The sequence below is a fragment of the Manacus candei genome, unplaced genomic scaffold, assembly GCF_025592945.1.
Source record: "Manacus candei isolate 608988 ecotype Guabito, Panama unplaced genomic scaffold, ASM2559294v1 h1tg000017l, whole genome shotgun sequence".
Taxonomy (NCBI): domain Eukaryota; kingdom Metazoa; phylum Chordata; class Aves; order Passeriformes; family Pipridae; genus Manacus; species Manacus candei.
This window is the reverse complement of record NW_026138065.1, coordinates 5335349-5353880: the sequence shown is the minus strand read 5'-3', so window position 1 is coordinate 5353880 and position 18532 is coordinate 5335349. Positions and strand designations below refer to the sequence as shown.

Here is an 18532-nt window from a genome sequence, read left to right as displayed (position 1 = left end):
AGCCAAAAGACAGTGCAACATATGGAGGAGAAATTTGTAATGTGTAGACCATGTATGCAAATGTGATGCCAGGAGCTGAGGACTGAGGAATATGGCATGTCACTGTAGGAGAGTTTTCAAAAGAAGCAAAAAGGAAAGAAGTATTTGAAGGTGAGATAAATAGAATAGGAAATTTCTTCCTATATGATACCTCAGAGATTTGAAGGAAGACAAAGTTAAGAATCAGTATTCAGAAGTGTCATGATGTTTTTCTAATTTTTTTTCTCTGATCTTTGAAGATTTAGGAAAATATTTAGGGCTCACTAACTTATCTAGTCAGCTGACGTAAAAATATAGCTTTGCTTGGAACTGCATCATTAAGTCTATGAAGTTTTGTCTTACACTAAGCTAAAATTCTTCCTTCAGCATCAGCCTTGTAAAGTTCATATGTATAAATAAGGGACTGAAATTGTATTTATAAAAATACATAAAAATAGAATAAAAGTAGAGTATTTTGAGGCAGGAATATCTGTCTGAAACATTTCGTACTCCTCCAACAGCATGCAAATGTAAATTGCCTCATTTAAGGAATAAAGCCATGTAAATGCTATGAGAAATGGTACCTCTGAAGTTTAATAACTATCAAAATTTAGACATGTAACATAGTAATGAAAATGTCTGCTCTGGAGATGGTTGTAAAATCTACACAGATTTTCACTTATATGTGATCAATTTAGTAATGCATATACACACAGTTATGATATTATCAACAAGGCTTTGTAAAATACATGATAAAACTATTCACTATGTGTAATAAAAAAAAGGCTACAGAACTATATTCTTTAAAATTAAGAAAGCAAGGAGAAGTAAATTTCCTTTCTTCTCTGAAATGCCTTTTTAAAGTATCATTTTCATTGCCTTAGGAAAACCAAAGGAAATGCACTATGCAAAGTACAGAAAGAAATTTGAATCTAGGGAGAGACAGGGGAAATGTGCTCCATATTCTAATGTTATGTATTATTGTATATTCAAGAGATTTTATTGTTTTGATTTAGTTTATATTTGTGGAAGTTTTGTAGATTTTTATAATTGTTTTAAATTTAAGGTTTATGAAAGAATTTCATTATTATGTTTGCTGGGAAATGGCTGAGCATCATAAATATTGATTCTATAAGGAAATATTACATGACATGTCTCTCTGTTACACTGCTTGTCTGAACTGGAACCATCATGAAACACAAAAAACATGCATGTAACATCTCATCAGTGTTTCACTACATTTTCCCTTTAAGACAATTTTGTTATTTAAAGTTGTTAAATCATGAATGTAGGGGTTTTTTTTCAATCTGCAGCACTGCTTCATAATTTATTTTGTAATTTGTGCTCTCAATGGGTGAAGTTCAACTGTAGCTTTCAATCTGAAAAACAAGGCTTGTGACATAAAGTGAGAAGTGTAATAGAAGTGCATACCCAAGAGGAGCAGATGGATTAGGAATTAGGAGGTGAGCTTTGAAGGGTACTCAGTACAAAAAGCAGCAAGAAATTTGGTATGAAAGGTGTTAAGAAGTGAGCAACAGCACTGGACCTTAAAACAAGACAAGAAATTAGATAGGAAGAAATGGATAGGCAGTAAATGAAGGGATATGGAAGAAGAGAGACAGGATTAGTGAGGAAAGAGCTTAAGCATGAAGGGAAAAATGAATTCTGCCAAGAGCTTAGCCATGAGGTGGAGTTTGATACATTGGTAGTACATGTATGGGTAACTGAATATGCTTTTACTGATAACTCATTTTTAAGGGGTGAAAAACTTAATATTAGCTTTATAAAGTGTTTGTTTTGCTGTGTAAATTTTGCAGCAGTGTAATTTTTAAAATGCAGACTATTATCATATATGTAATTTTTAAAATGCAGACTATTATTATACACTTAGTGCACTTCTATTACTTTTTCTAAATCTTAGCCTAAAGAAAGAATGAGTGCTATGTTTCTCTGCTAAAGCAAAGCTAAAAAATAGAAGCTAAAATAAAATAAAACTGTCACGGGATTTTTTTCTAGCTAATCTGAACAAAAAGTGTAGATCTCTTCCATGGAAGAACAATATGAATTGCCTCAGGGATCTGAAGAATAGGAAGAGAAAACTTACTAATATAAAAATGCCTGTTGTTTTGTTTCTAGGTTCAGACATTGTTCAATGGTTAACGAAGAACTTATCTATAGAAGACCCAGGTAATTTGTTTTGTTTTCATGTGTGTAAATTCTAATTTGTTTTTTTAAATTATTGGCCCTGCCTTCATTTTCTGTTGCAGTGGGGGTGGCCAGGCAGCCTTGACCAGTATAATTTCAGTAGCAAAACAGACATCATGAAACCTAAGAAACCTTTTCTAAGAGTCTGAGAGTTTTGATTATCCATTGTACTGGAGGAGGTGGCAGGAAGAAATATGGTGGACAAGAATGAAAAGAACAGTTGCTTTGCTTAGTAGAAAATGCATTCAAGTCTATGAGTAATTTACTCAGTGTCATGCTGAATAGTTCATTAAATACATTCTGTTTTCTTACAGAATTTTTCAATATATAAAAAATAAATAATAAAATACATTCTTGTGTTGTTACCGAATGCTAATCTTAAATTTGGACACTTTTATGGCATCTTAAATGGAAAATGAAATGGAAATAAAAGTGGTGAGGAAGAACAGTTCATTGCTTGATCAGCTGGGTTGGGATGTGGAAATAAAGCTTTGGTTTCAAACTCTGCCACAGGTTTCCTGTGTGGCCAGCAAGAAACACAGTTTTGTGTATATCTGATATTTATTCCCCTGATCTACAAGAATCTTGTTACCTGATCAAAAATTTTCCATAAAGGAATTATTTCTAGTAAAGAAGGCTGAATGGTAGAATTAAAGTATTCCTATAAAATGTGGAAATTCTTATTATCTTTAGGTTAGAAGAAAGATAATCTTCATTCTTTAAAGAAGATAAAAAATACTTTTTTCTGGCTCTGTTTCAGAGTTTTGGAAATGGAATTTCTGTTTTAGTTTGGGTTTTGTTTGTTGTTTTTTATTTGATTTGATTTTAAAAATGTATTTTTCTGTCATATTAGAAATGAAAGTATGATCATTGTAGAATTCCAGCAAAAGGCAAATCAATGTGTTTAAAATAGCTCCTAATTCCTCAAGTCACAATCAATACATAATGTGATATTTGCAAGTTCACAACCTTTTGATTTGTTACATGACAATCACCAAATATTTCTAGTTTTATGTAACTTTAAACAGTGTCATGTTTGCTTCCTGAAGATAAAATGAAGGTTGCCAGAGACCTAAGTGTGCTACTGTATTTCTCAGTTGCCAGCTACAAAACACTCACCTATCTGTATCTGAGTTTAAAAGATTGCTGTTCTGTGTTTATTTGATACGGAAGCTTTAACATTTATTTGTCAAACCAGAACTACAGTATTGGGATAGGCTGTCATTCAGATTACCTGGCTGTTGCAAAATAGGGAAGAGAAAAAAAACCTTATACTAAACAAAACCCAGTCCTGTGGTTCCTTATGTTCATATCCAATTAAAATTTAACAAACACACAAACTACCAACATATGTAACCAGAACACCACAATAATTTAATTTAAGCTGGGTTTTGTCCTCCAAGATTGTATGGATGGAAAAACACTATCCATAATGACAAAAATGTCTTATGTGTATTGGTCCTAGTCCAAACTCAGCTATCTGGAGCTGGCCGAATGCAAATCTTCAGGAAGCAAATAGCCCTGAATGCTTTCTTTGGGTAATGCTCAGAATTGCCAGATAGCAGAGAACCTGACAGATGGTGAGCAAGAGCCATTCACGTGACAAAACTTCTGAAAATGTTCTGTTTTGTAAAATCTTTAGGCATGTGGCTTTTTGTTCCAGTTCTAGAGAACACAATGTAGAATTTCCTGTGGAAAAGCCCTTAATTTCTGTGATCTGTTGTCACCATAATTTGGGTTTCCAGTATCTTCTGTCCGCTTTTAACCAATGTGTCAGGGGCTTATTTGGCTCTTTTAAAACTCCCCCGTAAGGTTCCATTACAAAGCCCTTGTGAAGCTAAGAAGTTTTGGGATGCAGAAATAAATAATGCCTCAGTTTGCACTGAAAGTTATCATCTCCATCTGATTCCGATATCAGCCCTATACTTGTAAGAACAAGATAAAGTAGACCTTGGATCATGTATTTTAAGAGTATATTCTACTCTGTCCAGAAAAATATAAGGATCATTTGCATACCTCATCTACCAGTACTGGGAAATACTCATGCAAGGAAGGCATGCAAATTGTGATTTAAGGGGTAAGTAGACAGATTCACAGAATCATAGAACAGCCCAGGTTTGAAGGGACCTCAAAAGGTCATGTGGTCCCAACTTTCATGGGAAAGTGAGCCTGAATGAGATTATCTAGCACTCTGTCCAGGCTCATCTTGAACGCCTCCAATGATGGGGAGTCCACCACATCCCTGTGGAGATTGATTGTTCTCACTGCACAAAAATTCATTCTTATACCAAGATGAAACCACTTTCTGTGCCTCATCCTCTGCCTTATCTACTGCCCCTTATCCTCTCAGTGTGGCTCCTTGTGAAGAGAATCTCCATCTTTAAGTACCGGAAAACTTTGGTGAGGTCCCACCCCGAGCCTTCTGTTCTCCAGGATGAAAAAACACCTGACTCCTTCAATCAACTTGTTCTTTAATAAAACAGAGAACTAGTAAGAAGGAAGTGACATTATTGACACTACCATACATGATTTAAAAAAAAGTCATATTTTGTAGTGCAGGTTTTTTCCTTTGTTTTGCACAGGGAATACAACTCCAATACCATTTAAGTGGGAATGAAGTAGTCTGCTTTATGGATAGTGAGAAAAAATAAAGCAGAAGAAGGTCTGACAGCAACATTTGCTTTCACTATAAAGCTTTCATCTGGAGACAGCAATTTCCAGTAAAAAATGGTTACAAGTTGAAACTTGTAAACTGCCAGTCAATAAATCCCTGCAAATTTTTCATAAATGGAAAATAATTTTCAGAGGAAGATTTGTAAGAGTTTGGCTTGCTGCAGTAAATCTTCATCAAGAAAATAAAGTGGAGGTGATAGGTGGATTCTGCTAAAGTATACCAGATTTGAAGTTATTTCCATGGAGCAGAGTAGAGCTTGTGCCCAGAATAGCTGGACACAAGGCAACCTACGGTTGCTGTTGTATTGTTTGCTTTTCAATATGTACTTAAAAATATTTGTGTTCAGCCTACGACTCATCTGTAAAATTTTGAGTAACAGAAACTGTTTAAGTTATTTTTAATGTGGAAGTTTAATTCAGTCATAAATATATAAGCATGATGTCAACCTGAAAAGAAGCAATTAACTGAGTTTAAGGGTTTGTGGTTTGGCATTTAGATACGTGTTTGTTGAACTGACCATTACAGAGTAAGTGCTGACTCTTCACTGATGGTGCCAATTACTCTTAATGTGGAAAATCTATTCTGTTTTTCTACACTGTGTTTTTATTTTTTGAAGTGGTAATTAATGACGTGAAATGTAGCAGACTGACCAGACCAGAGGCTGAAGTGCTTTTCATCCTTAGTGAGAAACAAAAAGGGTAAATGAGCTGATTTAAAGGTATCAGTTCAAATTACCAAGAGACTAATTCTGTACTTGGTTCTTGCACTGATTTCTTTGATGTCCTTTGGGCAAACACTTGATTTCTCTGTTTCCTAGCTTTCACCATGCTAATAGTAAATCATGCTGTTGTCTCCCAAAAGAGGAAGAACAGTACCAGTTTTTGAGTCTTTTCATAATGAAATGTGTGTTATTCACAACCATGCATTTTATCGTAAAGTCAGCCCAAGAATAATTTCTATCCAGGTGTCTCAGAAAACACCTTTAAGAGTAGATAATAGATTTAGTCATTGTCCTAGTGTTTCTTTACAGTACCTTTACTCCTGAGTGTTGCCTATTTAATTTGCTCATAGCTGCAAAGCCAGTAGGATTTGGCTGGAGGCACTTCATTATTGGATAGTTGCTCTAGCAGAGCCACAGTACTACAGCCAGCTCCAGAATGCACAACCTTTGCATTCAGACTGCCTTGCTCCAGATCATTTAGGCAGTTTCTTGAAGTAGTTTGCTACTGCTCTTGAACATCAAGAATTACACTGAAGTCGAAAATACCTATGACTAAATCTAATTTTAAAAGTTATAAACCAAGACTTTACCTTGACATAGACACCCTCGTGTGTTTTTCAACTTCAGTTCTTGCCAATAATCTTTTCACTTAACTGGTGTAACTAGTTTGTAACTAGATGCCCGCCATCAGCCATGTAAACTGTGTTCACTGATGAAGTGCAATAAGAAGGGAGGACTCAGTAGCGCATCATCTGTTTATGTTTCTTCAGTTTTCCCTCCTTTGCTTCATAGTAAAATCTCTCTCCAGCAGTTCCCATACTAATAATGACCTTGATAACACACTGTACTTGCTTGAAAGAGTTAGAAGAAAAAATCAGGGTTTTTGTTTGAGTTTGTGAAAACATACTTGAAAAATTGTTCTGCTTTAAGTTATTTCTGCCCTTTCTGCATACATATGCAGTAAGGTAGCAGCAAAGAGCAGGAGCCAGACAAGATGTTCTAAACAATTGCCATCTGGGAGACACCACCAGACAGCTGCAAGCAAAGGGTAGGTACTTCCAGAGTTTGCTAACAGAGAAGAGAGTCTCTTATGAAAAGGAGGAAAGAAGGGAATGGAAAGGTCATACTTACCTTTGCAGTCTTTGCATTAATCAAAATTTGTGGAAGAGTAGAATGCATCAGCTTAACTGACCAAAAAAACAAAAAAGCCAATAAAAGTAATTTATATTGCCTGTACACATACTATAATCCTCACAATGGGAAGCCAGGGACACCAAGACACTCATTTTTCATATGCCTAATAGAAACTCAGGCACACTTTGTTCGATATGCAAACTTCATGAACCTTCACCAAGTCTAGTGTAAATAGCTTCCTTACTTTCTTCTACTGGGTAAATTTGATCTGAACTTGTCAGGTCCTGTAACATTTAAATGGAATAATAACTTCAATTTCAGATGAACTAAAAGAAATAAAAACAAAATTCTGCTTCATGGTGGAAAATGTCAAAATTTACAGACACTACTTTAGTACCAACAGTATTAATGTTGTGATACTCATGCAAGAAATGTATGGGTCAGATTTCCTTTAATTATGTGTAGCATAGGTGATACTTACCTGTGTGTGGCAATCTGTGGACTTCTAGTCACTGTTAAGGTTTCAGGAGTGCAGTGGTAAATGTTCACATGAAGAGGTTATTTTATTTTCCTAAAGCTTTTAGACAGATTTTGGACATGGTGAACAGAGGTGTACTGCCTGCACAATTCAGCTGTGACACGATAAATCAGATTTAGTGGTTTCCTGTTTTTCCACTGAAGCTTTTTCCAGTTTAGTGTAATCTGTTACCATGTGTAGACTGTATGTGTTAGAAGTGTTTCCCAAGAGCACATAGTGCAGCAGGGCCAGCCTGGAGTAAGCTGTTGTACCAGTACTATTTGAACATTTACGTAATCACTCTTGAACACGATTAATATGTTCCTAGTTTGGCCATTTTATTTTCTTGCTTATAGCTAGGCGGTAGACTACATCAGTACTCATTTCCAATTTTCTATCAAGGAGCAGTCATTTCTTCTGATGTGTTTAGCAGTGTGGCAGCCAGTTAAAAAATGAACAGTTATTTACACTTACAGGGGACATACAGAATTTGTAGTATTGATGCGAGGAGTTCATGGTATCAGTGGCAAATAGCTTCCTTCACATAGCAGATAGGTCAAACTATTACAACCTGTTCCATCAGGCTAAGCATAAAATTTCTCCTCCCTTATTGTCTTATGGTAGAAATTATTTTACAAGATTGCATATAAAATATTTTGGTTTTTTTTCATACTAGCAATTAAGTAATTTTATAAACTTTTATATTACCTGTGAACTATAAATGAATTACATCTGTTTAATTTATAAAGCAATGTCCATTTTGGAGTAATAGGTAAAGATGACAAGTATGGAATTTCCTGCCGTGTAGCATAACTTGCTGTAAAATGGTAAGAATAAAATGATAGTACTGGTATTGGCAGACAAAGTATACATGTTCTGTAACAGTATTTCTGTGACCAACCTGTTTGCTATTGTCAATAGCATATTAATTCAAAATGTATCTCTTTTGGTTCTAATTAGTGTTTCAGCAACCTGGCTTGGTGAAAGGTATCCCTGACCATGGCAGTGGGGTTGGAACTAGATGATCTTTAAGGTCTCTTCCAACCCTAACCTTTTTATAATTCCATGATTTGACTATAACTTGTGTGCCATACACGTTTTCTGTATATAATAGAACTCTATTGATGCTTGCTTTCCTTGGGTTAAAAACAAGTCATCAACTGAGTTTTTAAATTTCATTTTTCCTAATGCTAGCCCTGATTCCACGGTGAAGACTTCAAAAGTATTCTTTTAATAGGAAATAATTCATGCCTTTAATATTAAAGTCTACAAATTCTACTCAGAATTATTTTCAGTAGTAAGCGTAATACCTTCACATGAAATTCACTCCTTCATCCTTTGTTTTAATCATTAAAGGTGAAATTTCCATCTATGCAGAAAGTTGGAGGTTTTATCTTTAATTCCAAAAGATAAAACATTTAACTATGTGTCTTCTAAATTAGGATTAGATGTAACATGGCCTTGAAGCTATATCTCAGGCTAAAATCCAAAATTTAGTTTCTAAAAAGTGTCTGATACCCAGTTAGATTTTAAAAGTTTAAACAAACCAACAGTGAGCATTTTCTTCACAATTTGGAAGGCAGCATGGACTTTATTTCACTGAAGTCCTTAAGAGTCTTACTGAGTGAAGAGTAAGAAAAATGAACTGAATAGAATAGAAAGTACGGATTAGAAAAATAAGTGTGAAGAAGCCTATTCAGATAAAAAGTTAATGGTAAACCTGTTACCTGATCAAGATGATAGAATCTGAAAATTCATGAAGCATTTATTTCAAGTAATTTCATTGGGAAGAACTTCAAACGCTCTGTTACACCAGTTGAAGGAATGTATTTCATCCTTTCTTTCACGGAACAAAGTATGCTTTAAGAAATCTAAATTTCACAGTTGAAATCTTTACCCATGAAGTTACCTCAAAGTATACATCTTCATCATAAAGCTCTATATAAGTTCTGCTATTCAAAACTGATACTGGTTTCTTCTGAATGATTTATAAAGTCTGGAAAGCTTTATAATTAGTTTTTAGAATCAAGCTCCAAATTGGGCAATTTTTGTTTCTCTGGTTTTCTTTGAAAATTTACCACATTGTTCTTCTAAGGAACCTGTAGTAGCTCCTTCCAGGTATCATACAAAAACCTTTTCCTCGATACCATCACTCAGAATATGGAAGCAACATTTCAACATAATGCAAACATAGGTAAAGTCAGTATTAACTTCCTACTGATGCGTCAGATTTTCAAAATAACCGGCTTTGGATCTCAAATCCTGCCAATTCAAAAATATTTTCTATTCCCCATCCTGTCTGCTTGCATTGTAACTCTCCACACTAATAGCAGCATAGTCAGAGATTATGATGTTACTGTCTTTGTTAATAACAGTAAAACATATATTTATTGAGCTAGCTAAGGACAACAGTACAAATGAAGACTCCTAGAAAATGTATGCTCTTTTAGGGAGAATTCTGATAACTTTTAGAAATATAGCTCAGTAGTTAATTGCATAAATTAAATTATAATGACCTTCTTAATAAAATATTTTATCTCATTTCTACTAAAGTTATTAGGAATTTTTGTGCTTTTCTTAGTGTTTGACAGCCTTCTTCTGAACCTTTGGGATCATACCAAGTTTTGGGGGTTTAAGAGGAAGAACATTTACTAATTTCCAATTCACAGTGGCATAATTAATTAAAAACAGCTAAATAACTGTCTAGAGACTTCATTAGATTTCTACTTCCTTGTTTGCCAAAGAACTGCATTATGTAGTAATGGAAAGTGCAAGTAGGTGGAAGTGAGATTTTAAATCTGGACAACTTAATTGAATAAAAGCACTTGAAATCCTATTTCATCTTACCAACAGCTGCTGCACCTATTTATAGTCAAGTAAACATAAATGTTTTGATATTTGCATGTCATATGTAGTATTTGATGACCAGAAGAATAATGTAAGGCCTTCTCTTGATTTTTTTAGTAGTTGACCTTAGGAGGGTTTTAAGTTTTCCACAGGACATTTTTCCATAGAGGAATACTGCTGTCCACACAGAAGGAGTGATTGTTCAAGATCAATTACTGTACAAAGAACATTGCTTGCCATTTCATCTTGGACAGATTAATATTTCCTAGGCATTCTCTCATTTTTTCAATATATTGTTCCCTCTTTTTCTTCCTTTTTTTTCATCTCCTCTCATCTTGTATTTTTTTTTTCTTAATCTCCATGGCTCATGTTTCAGTTCTACTGCGTAGAATATCCTCTGATCCTCATTTGTTTATGGCTGCTGATTGGATATAATTCATGTGTTCTTCTCCATTCAGATATTCTCCCTCTAATGTTTCTCCCTTTTTCCAATTTCACTGGTTGCATTCTGCTTTTGCATTCTACTTAAATTTGACAAATTTTCAGAATTTTTATTGTTTGAGTGGCAGGGTGGGTTACAAGAGCCATGTCTACTGTGGTGGTGTAGCTGCAAGACCTCACTTGGCTTCAGAACACTTGGATCCACAAAATATAAAATATCTAGTGTCAATAGACTTTAATTTTTATGACTGATAAAAAATTATTGTTCTCACTAAAGCTGAAGCTGTAATTAATTTAAAAAAATCCAACCAATAAAAAGACTATTTAGCTCAGTTAGGAATGCAGAAATTATCACAAGTAATTTTCATTTGCTTTTGAAAGTTTGCTTCTTAATTACTTTATGGTAATATTTTATGGAAATACTTCAGGTAAACTGGAAAACTTAACCTTTTAATAACTTTTAAGCTTATTAGAGATGTGAAATATTTGCTTCTTGAAATGGTAGAATTATTTACATCATCAAATAAAACCACTAGCACGAAATTAAAAAAAGTAAAAATATAATAAACAGCCACTATGTCACGGTAACTGTGGGTTAGAATCATAGAATTATTAAGACTGGAAAAAACCTCCTAGATCATTAAGTCCAGCTATTGACCACTTGCACCTCCACTAAACCATGTCCCTAAGTGCCACACTTACATATCTCTTAAATACCTCCAGGGATAATGACTCAACACTTCCCTGGCCATCCTTGCCAACCCCTTCTGTGAAGAAATTTTTCCTAATACCCAATCTAAATCTCCCTTGGTGCACCTTGAGTGCATTTGCTAATCCTATTTGTTGTTGTCTGGGAGAAGAGACCAACCCCCACCTGGCCACAACCTCTTTTCAGGTAGTTGTAGGGAGCAATAAGGTCCCCTCTGAGCCTCCTTTTCTCCAGGCTAAACCCTCAGCTCCCTCAGTTGCTCCTCATAAGACTTGTGCTCCAGATCTTTCACCAGCTGCACTGCCCTTCTTTGTACACACTCCAGCACCGCAAAGTCCTTCTTGCAGTGAGGGCTTGGAATTTAATATGTGGGTGTGCTTCTGTCTTGTGGTTTGTTTTCTGTTTCTTTCCTAATATTTCATTATTTTCTGTCCAAGATTTGGGCAGACATTTTCACCAAATCTCATACAGCACCTCTAGTTTATCTTGAGCAGCAGCAGTTACTTTGCAGCTACTTATGGGGCATGTGAACCTGGGGAGTGGAGGTTCATATTTGAAATGTTTAACATTTATCAAAATTCTGTTCTATTTGCAGTTGAATTGTCTAGTGAATCAGTACCATGAAGTCCTACATCTCCTCGCAACTCAGTTTTTGCTTAGTAATGTTATACTTTCAGCAAATTTTATATCTGATGTAATATCATCATTTACACCCTTCTGTAGATAATTTAGGATGATAATGAACAGTTCAGGAACTACTAGACACAGCTTCTGTGGTTACTCTCCCTTCAGTGTGATAATTGATCTGCTGTGCCTGACCTTTATTCCCACCTTTCTACCTATTGCTTTTCCCATGTTCTGCTTGATACCTTTAGAAAACATTTGGAGGAATCATGCCAAGAGCTCCCTGGGAATCCAAGATAATATGTAACCAGATTTTCATAACCTTATATGTTTACTAATTCCACATAAGAACACTCACAGAGTTGTAAGACATTGTACCCATCAACAAAAGTTACCTTGAGTCTTTCTTTTGCACTTATCTTTATTTTCACTCATTCTAACCTTTATTATAGTTCTTATGTTGTCTGTATGGGTGTCAATTGTATTAATTTCTTTTTTTCTGGATGTCTTTCTAAAACCTAAGGATATATTTTCCAGCTTTAAGGTGATTAAATAATAAATTACAAACTATGATTAACAGTTTGGCAGTCTAATGTTTAACTTGCCTTAAAACACAGATTGACTATTATGTTGACCCAGCTAGATGCATTTCTTCATTTTATCAATTTATTTTAAAGCCTTTGATAGTTTTTGCTGCTGCTGTTTTCATCAGGGCTATCTCTTCCTTCTGCTTTTAGATTCTGCCACTATAGAAGAAATAGGTCACACGTTGAGGCCTCTTCTCTTTTTGTAGAAAAAAAAGCACTTATGAAAAGGTTTTCTTTGAGCTATTTTTGCCAGTTAATATCTGTCAGTATTTATGTATTTTTAATAGCAGAGTTTGTCTGGCTGAACTGATAGTTTTCTACAGTTATCTGTGTAAATTCCATGCAATGGAGCAAAGTGAGCGCTGAGGGTGGGGAGAACAATAGGAACATAGGATGGCATAAAATGGACTTTTGCAACATTGGGAAGTTTGCCCTCATCCTTCATTTTGATGACTACAATGTACTATATTTTACTTACCAGTCAAAGAGATTAACTATATATAATAGACAAAAAGAACTCTTTAAAGGTGATCCTTTTTGTAATAACTGCCTTGGGGTTTTTTGTGTATGTGCCTCCAAGGTAACCGTGTCTGATCACATGGGAAATCATATTCCTGTTATTCTCTGGAAAAGCTACCTCCACACTCTTTGTTGTTACCCTGCCTGAGCTTTGCTGGTATTTTTCCTTGAAGTGTGTCTCAATGACACCAATGTACTTATAAAGCTTTTAACTCCTGGTGGACTTTAAAATCACAGCATTATTCCTATAGGAAAAAATACATTATTTTCAGCATTTTATGCTCTCAGTTTGCTGGAGGTATGAAAATTGTTATAAAGAGGATTGTATTCTTTATTGGTTTGAGTGCAGTGAAAGAGGCAGTTATTTTTCTAGCTGTGGCTGCTGCATGTTCTTTCTATTTTCTGAACTGCCTGGTCAGAAGTGGGTGTTCTGTGATTATGGTAGCAATGCATCACAATGATAGAAAGTTAATGGTTGGTATAGTAGCAATTCATATTAAAACAGAGTTAGAAACTAAAAAAGTGTCATGGTTCTTCTTAACCAGCAGTAATCTTGCAAGAGTTAGTGCTACCTATTGCTTACCCTCACCCAACTTCAAAACCTCCACAGTAGCTGATGTCCCTCTGATTCAACAATATTATCTTCTGTAGTTCCTTCAATAACAGATAATTTGTGCACTGAAAAAGCTTGTGCCCTCTTTTGCTATTCACTACCCACAAATTCAAGTGGTTCATCAACTACACTAGTTATTCACATACTCTGTATCTACCAAGTTTTAAACATGGGTCTCCTCCCTTGAAATCCCATCTCAGATATATAGCTGGCTGTGGCAGTGCCCTACTGGTCTTAGGCTTTGAATGTGCTCTCGTAAAAGATCCTGTGCCTGTAGTGTCCAAACACAGCCGACTGAGAGGGGAGCTGGCAGGCTGCCAGCTGGGCCTTGCCTTGAGTAGGACAAAGAAAGGGACAAGCAGTGACACTGTAGTGTGGCCAGGAAGGTTTGTCATCATACAGGGCACCGTGTTTGAGGCAATCATGATGTAAAATGCATTTCCTGGCTGATGCTCACATGCGCGAATTCTCGGGTGTCGTGGAGAATGAATTACATACTTCCCCACCAAACATTTGCAGCCAAACAATTTGATCACACGTTTGCAGACTCAGCAGCTGGAGTTGAAGAAAGTAGGAAGATCTGGTGTGCTAGCAGCAACTGGCAAGTAGTATACAAGAAAACCTGAAATAATAGCATAATAATTATACTACTGAATAGAAGTAGTCTATGTCCAATATTTTGGGTGTTTTACAGATGCTTGAGACTGGGGAACGTGATTTCATCTAAGAAAATTTTCAAAATCGGCGTATTTCCAGTAACTGGATTTTTTGTGAATATTTTTTTGTTTTGTTTTGTCTTTAGCAGGTTTGCTCAAAAGGGTGCACATATGACTTTAAATATTAGCACAGTTTCATACTGGAGGGGCGAAGGAGCAAAGTGTTCAGAAATATCTTATGGACACAAGTTCAGACAGTCATTAGGGAAAGAAAGACACACAGGTTTTGATTTTCCCTATTTTACCTTAAAGAAGCATGTGAATCAAAGCTAAAACTAAAAAGTTGCAGTTTTGGAGGAAGAGCCAGCAGGAAAACAGGCCACCCATATTTCGAAGGAATCTGGGTTTCACCCTTCCATCATTTCAGTTTAAAAAGACAAGAGATATCAGTAATGGAAGAGCAAAAAGCCCATGATTTCTGCCAAATTGAAAATAGAAAAATTCAGGAACAGTTATAGTGAAATTAGAGGAAAATATTTGTAAACGCAGACTTGCATTGTAGGTACAGAGCTAAATTCCACCAGCCGAAGGCCTGATTGCTGCTGTGATATTGGTAAGTACTTAAAAAAGTTGAGGTGAGAGATGACAGAGAAACTATAAATCCAGTTTTAAACACATTCAGGTCACTTTTCATGACGGTGTGCTGAATGAACTGTGACCAAATCTAGTGACCAAATTATGCCGTGTTCTGTTTCGCTTGGTGGTTAAGTCTGTCTGTTGGTTACAGCTTGACTAGATTTTCTCCATCCTCTGCAACTGCATTGTTTCCTGTTTTCTAAACAAACACCTCAGACAAATATTTCAGAGGTGAAGTTATAGCACTGCTCAATGTCAGCACCTCACTCCTTGTTGGTCTGCTTCATGAGACCTCAGTTTGCAACTCCATAGTTTTTTTTTTTTTAGTTTTTGGTCAACATGAAAATGATGGTGCTCACTTAAAGTCATTACATTTTGAGGTCTCAGCGGTCTGCCTTTCAAGATACAATTTTATTAAGAGGATAAAAGCAAACTTTAATAGGAGGCACCAATGGTTAGTGTGTAATCAGCTGAAATCCAGTGGGAAACTATCAAATAAAAAATTTAACAGGCAATACTTAAAAAGTTTTCAAGAAGAGAGTTTGTGTATGGCTAGCAGTGAGATGCAGCTTCTTTTTCAAGGACTAACATCTTTTTTTTTTCTCTGACTTGAGAATTCTTTACTTTTTTTTTTTTCTTTTTTCCTCTCCTGTGAGTGATGAAAGGTCTTCTGCTCTGGTTTTGGTTTTTGGTTTTTTTTGGTTCCTTCCAGAAACTGTAGGCCAGCTTCCCCTTTCCTTCAGTCTTTCATGGTGACATGACTTCTATTGATCTTGTCTAGATAGAAGTTTCTCAGGGTTATGTCAGACATTTAGGTCAGTCCCAATTCATCCACAATCTGTGAGCACATAAAGCAAGACTGGTAATATGTCTCTGCAGCAGAGTAATGAGAGAAGCTCTCAATCACGCATGAGAAGTAGGACACAGTGGTTATGTGGATGATTATGATTAGATTTATTGCTAATGCAATATCTAAACATTGCCAGTGCAGTATCTAAATAGCAAGTGTATCATCTAGTACAATGAATTATAGGTTGTGGTCCCTCCTGTTGAGTCATGAGCCTCAGTAAGGCCCCCCGCTTTCTAAATTTCTTGGAGAAGTCTAGGTGCAGCTAAGTCCACTTAATCTCAGATTCGGTCAACAGTCTGTGTTTAAAGGGGTATAATACAAGCAGGTTTGGCTAGAAACGTTCAGGTTTACAGTCTTTGGCCTTGCAGAATTCACAGGTGCCAAGCAACAAAGCATCTATGTAGCTGATCTAGGATTTTCTCTCTGTATTTGACTGGATCTTAGTGCACTTTACTTACCTGTCCAAAAGTGTTCCCACTTTCAGGTTGGATGTACTCTGCAGATGTCCCTGCTGGGGATGGGTGAGGTTGGGGGAGGGTTTGGTGGAGGGTAGGTTTCCATCCAGAAACTGTCTGCAGCCTCAGAAGACCAGTTTTCCCAGTTGGACCAGTCTTCAGAAGCATTTTATATCCTTTTGCAGGCTGATGTAGATGAAAGTCAATCACAAAAATCTCATCTCCCCATCCTGGATTGCATTAATTATGTGAGCATCCAGAAGTTCTTTCTGAAATACCTGCCTGGTGTTCTTATCTTAGGACATTGCCCATCAGAGGCAGCGGCAGAAAGAAGTGTGGTGAGGCGGAGGATGCACCAAGGCATAACTGTCTTTTATCACTCTTACAGTCCCTGTTTTGCTGGATGCTTTTGTGAGGAAAAGAGTCGATGTTTCAGGTGTGCATCATTGTTTCTAGACTTGAAATACACCCCATGTTATAGATCAGCTCAGACTGGAAGGGTGGACATTATCATGCCTTGGGCAGATGAGGACTCATGGCTCATCTTTGATAGGTTTTCTTCCTTATCCTGCTTAGTGATGCTCCTACCAATGCCTCTGACCTGCTGATGGCATTAGCAACCACTGTCTAGCACAAGCAAAATCCTACCTATTTAGGTAAGCTACTGTGTTGACAGATAACTTTGTTTTGGTTTATGATGGGTATCTTGGAATCAAGTATGAATCTCATTTTAACTGTTGGGTTAAATAGTGCTTCTGCCTTCACCAACTGTTTTGTCCTCACTGAAATAACTTTCACTGAGTGCTGCTCCCCTTACAAATTTGATCCTTCAGGTGGCAAAAAAGAGGGGGAGTTATAGTGTTGTGTTTGTTCAAGAACTTTTCCAGCTGTTTTATTTTCTCCTATTTAAACACCACAGCCAGGCCCAGGGAGTGAGTCTCTCCTACACTTTTTGTCAGTGTGAGAAGCAGGTTGTATTTTATTACTCTAACTTAAAGTTAATCCTTTGCAGCTTGTGTTCACACTGCCAATGAAATTACAGCAGGAGTGAGGTGAGAGTAAGTGATGAAGTCTTGGCATTCAACACTTACAATGAATGTGTTCTTGTTAAGTTCTGACTCGTTATTTCTTTTTCCAGGCTGCTGTGTGGCTTAGCAAGGCACTTGAGTACTGTGGTGGATTTTAGATTCAACAAATAACCCAGAATAATAAACACTTTATTGTCCTGTGGAAAGGGAAGCTTTCATTTGTTTGACATTTTTGTATCAAAAAGTATATGAAAAACTGGCAAGTTTGGGTGTTTCCGTGTTTCTTACATCATATAACAATATTCAGGACACAAAATGCCCCAAGTCACGTTCCTTGTAGGAAATCTTTCTCCAGGATTGAGCTGCACAAGAGAACATAGACTATGAAAAAATGATGCCTGAAAGTGGGGCACAATTGGAAAATACCCTATTTTTCTTTTCTTGGTCCCTCAGAGATTCCTGCAGGGCACTTCAGATGTTGCGAAACTGTAACTATTACTGTATGATACCATAAAGAGTAAACATAAATATATAGACCACATCACCTGTAGACCTGACATGTGTAAGGAAAAGTAGAATCCGCACTAATCACTGAAAACATATCCATTAAGGGTTTCAAAGAACAGAAACATGTTGATTCCAAGGAAAAACAAGGAACATTCATCCTTTTTAATCCCTTCCTGTGGATGTTATCATAAGAAACAACTTGTTCCACTGATACTACCATACCCTGCAATTTAAGATGAACAAACTATCATCAATCCATGCTGTAGCTATTACACTAAGGAAAAAACTGCACTATGTTTAAAAAGAAAATAAAACCAAAACTCAGCCACCAGAGTATGTTTTTCATTCTTTTGATTTCATCAGGTTTGGATTATCCCAAAGCACTGAAAATATCTGGCTCTCTTGTATAACAAAGTATATTAAAAGTGACTGGCATTTAATCTGTCAAGATCACTGTCTTGTAATGGCACAGCAGATGGCTGGGCAATATTATTTCTCACAGAAATGATTGCTAATCAATCTATGTACATGTGTTGTTCACTTCACCCACTCAGCTAAATAAAGTTCAACAGCAGAGTGAACCATGGAATTTTTAGCTTTTTCTGAGCTTTTAACCCAGCAATAGCATTAAGAATCAAACCTACATTCACAGCAATATTTTGATTTTATATAAAATACTTTGTATCCTGTTGAAATGCAACATGACCATAAAGATGCATTTGTCTTTCACCTGAGGCGTTTCTTTTCCATTAGCTATTATAACTCACAACACTTTCCTTTTTTACCTATAA

The 18532-nt window shown here is 36.1% G+C and overlaps 1 protein-coding gene across 9 annotated transcripts in view; it reads left to right on the top strand.

The window, feature by feature from the left end:
- RGS7 (regulator of G protein signaling 7) overlaps positions 1-18532 on the top strand; it is a 266491-nt gene that overhangs the window by 160249 nt on the left and 87710 nt on the right. For all 9 annotated transcript variants that reach the window (XM_051783806.1, XM_051783811.1, XM_051783809.1 and 6 more), the window contains one exon: positions 2155-2205. In XM_051783806.1, coding sequence (XP_051639766.1) covers positions 2155-2205 — 51 coding nt within the window. The remainder of the gene's footprint in view (positions 1-2154; positions 2206-18532) is intronic.